The sequence below is a fragment of the Limulus polyphemus genome, unplaced genomic scaffold (genome assembly GCF_000517525.1).
Source record: "Limulus polyphemus unplaced genomic scaffold, Limulus_polyphemus-2.1.2 Scaffold9669, whole genome shotgun sequence".
Lineage (NCBI taxonomy): Eukaryota > Metazoa > Arthropoda > Merostomata > Xiphosura > Limulidae > Limulus > Limulus polyphemus.
In genome coordinates, this window is record NW_013675279.1 from 12,466 (window position 1) to 15,230 (window position 2,765).

At 37.5% G+C, this 2,765-nt stretch overlaps 1 protein-coding gene across 1 annotated transcript in view; it reads right to left on the reverse strand.

Annotated features, from left to right (window-relative positions):
• The window catches only part of LOC106476032, a 5,947-nt gene that overhangs the window by 1,821 nt on the left and 1,361 nt on the right, over nt 1-2,765 (reverse strand). The window contains exon 2 of the mRNA XM_022380015.1: nt 2,094-2,333. Coding sequence (XP_022235723.1) covers nt 2,094-2,333 — 240 coding nt within the window. The remainder of the gene's footprint in view (nt 1-2,093; nt 2,334-2,765) is intronic.

Genomic DNA, 2,765 nt, shown 5'->3' on the forward strand with positions numbered 1-2,765 from the left:
TAGACAGCCATGTTAGTTTTATTGTCATAAACATCTATACTTGAAATTAATCTATACAAACATCATGCAATACAACATATGGTAACTCAACTAGCTGAGCTGTATACACTATACTGTGTTACTAGACAGCCATGTTAGTTTTATTGTCATAAACATCTATACTTGAAATTAATCTATACAAACATCATGCAATACAACATATGGTAACACAACTGAGCTGAGCTGTATACACTATACTGTGTTACTAGACAGCCATGTTAGTTTTATTGTCATAAACATCTATACTAGAAATTAATCTATACAAACATCATGCAATACAACATATGGTAACACAACTAACTGAGCTGTATACAATATACTGTGTTACTAGACAGCCATGTTAGTTTTATTGTCATAAACATCTATACTAAAAATTAGTCTATACAAACCATGCAATACAACATATGGTAACGCAACTAACTGAGCTGTATCCACTATACTGTGTTACTAGACAGCCATGTTAGTTTTATTGTCATAAACATCTATACTAGAAATTAATCTATAAAAACATCATGCAATACAACATATGGTAACATAACTAACTGAGCTGTATACAATATACTGTGTTACTAGACAGCCATGTTAGTTTTATTGTCATAAACATCTATACTAAAAATTAGTCTATACAAACCATGCAATACAACATATGGTAACGCAACTAACTGAGCTGTATACACTATACTGTGTTACTAGACAGCCATGTTAGTTTTATTGTCATAAACATCATGCAATACAACATATGGTAACATAACTGACTGAGCTGTATACACTATACTGTGTTACTAGAGAGCCATATTAGTTTTATTGTCATAAACATCTATACAGACATCATGCAGTACAACATATGGTAACGTAACTGACTGAGCTGTATACACTATACTGTGTTACTAGACAGCCATGTTAGTTTTATTGTTATAAACATCTATACTAGAAATTAATCTATACAAACATCATGCAATACAACATATGGTAATGTAACTAACTGAGCTGTATCCACTATACTGTGTTACTAAACAGCCATGTTAGTTTTATTGTCATAAACATCTGTACTAGAAATTAATCTATACAAACATCATGCAGTACAACATATGGTAACGTAACTAACTGAGTTGTATACACTATACTGTGTTACTAGACAGCCATGTTAGTTTTATTGTCATAAACATCTATACAAACATCGTGCAATACAACGTATGGTAATGCAATTAGCTGAGCTGTATACACTATACTGTGTTACCACACATACCCATTCACACTCATTTGTACTCCATACAAACTTTACATGCATAAGGCAGCACAGAGGCACAGCTTGATAGAGAGTTTAATGATAAAAAACAGCATTAATAGCCAATCACAAAAGCAAACTTTTCCTGTTTTCAGTCCCTTTTGGTGGATTGTACTAACATTTGTAGAAAATACAATCTTTTTAAATAAGAAAATGGATGAAAAGATATTTTTTGTAGGGGTTCGACTTTTTGAGATTGTAGTTAAGGAACTTACCGATGATTTTGGTCAAGGGACGAGTCAGCCATGCTTGTGTAGTGGGGGCATGGATAAGTGTACAGTAGACTGAGTGTAGTGCGGGTATGGATAAGTGTACAGTAGACTGAGTTTAGTGCAGGTATGGATAAGTGTACAGTAGACTGAATGTAATGCGGGCATGGATAAGTGTACAGTAAACTGAATGTAATGGGGGCATGGATAAGTGTACAGTAGACTGAGTGTAGTGCGGGCATGGATAAGTATATAGTAGACTGTGAGTGTAGTGCGGGAATGGATAAGTGTACAGTAGACTGTGAGTGTAGTGCAGGCATGGATAAGTGTACAGTAGACTGAATGTAATGCGGTCATGGATAAGTGTACAGTAGACTGTGAGTGTAGTGCGGGAATAGATAAGTGTACAGTAGACTGTGAGTGTAGTGCGAACATGGATAAGTGTACAGTAGCCTGTGAGTGTAATGCGAGCATGGACAAGTGTACAGTAGACTGAATGTAGTGCAGGCGTGGATAAGTGTACAGTAGACTGAATGTAGTGCAGGCGTGGATAAGTGTACAGTAGACTGTGAGTGTAGTGCGGACATGGATAAGTGTACAGTAGACTGTGAGTGTAGTGCAGGTATGGATAAGTGTACAGTAGACAGTGAATGTAATGCGGGCATGAATAAGTGTACAGTAGACTGTGAGTGTAGTGTGGGCATGGATAATTGTACAGTAGACAGTGAGTGTAGTGCGGGCATGGATAAGTGTACAGTAGACTGTGAGTGTAGTACAGGCATGGATAAGTGTACAGTAGACTGAATGTAATGCGGGCATGGATAAGTGTACAGTAGATTGAGTGTAGTGCAGGCATGGATAAGTGTACAGTAGACTGTGAGTGTAGTGTGGGCATGGATAAGTGTACAGTAGACTGAGTGTAGTGTGGGCATGGATAAGTGTACAGTAGACTGTGAGTGTAATGCGGACATGGATAAGTGTACAGTAGACTGAATGTAATGGGGGCATGGATAAGTGTACAGTAGACTGAGTGTAGTGCAGGCATGGATAAGTGTACAGTAGACTGTGAGTGTAGTGCGGGAATGGATAAGTGTACAGTAGACTGTGAGTGTAGTGCAGGCATGGATAAGTGTACAGTAGATTGAATGTAATGCGGGCATGGATAAGTGTACAGTAGACTGTGAGTGTAGTGCGGGAATAGATAAGTGTACAGTAGACTGTGAGTGTAGTGC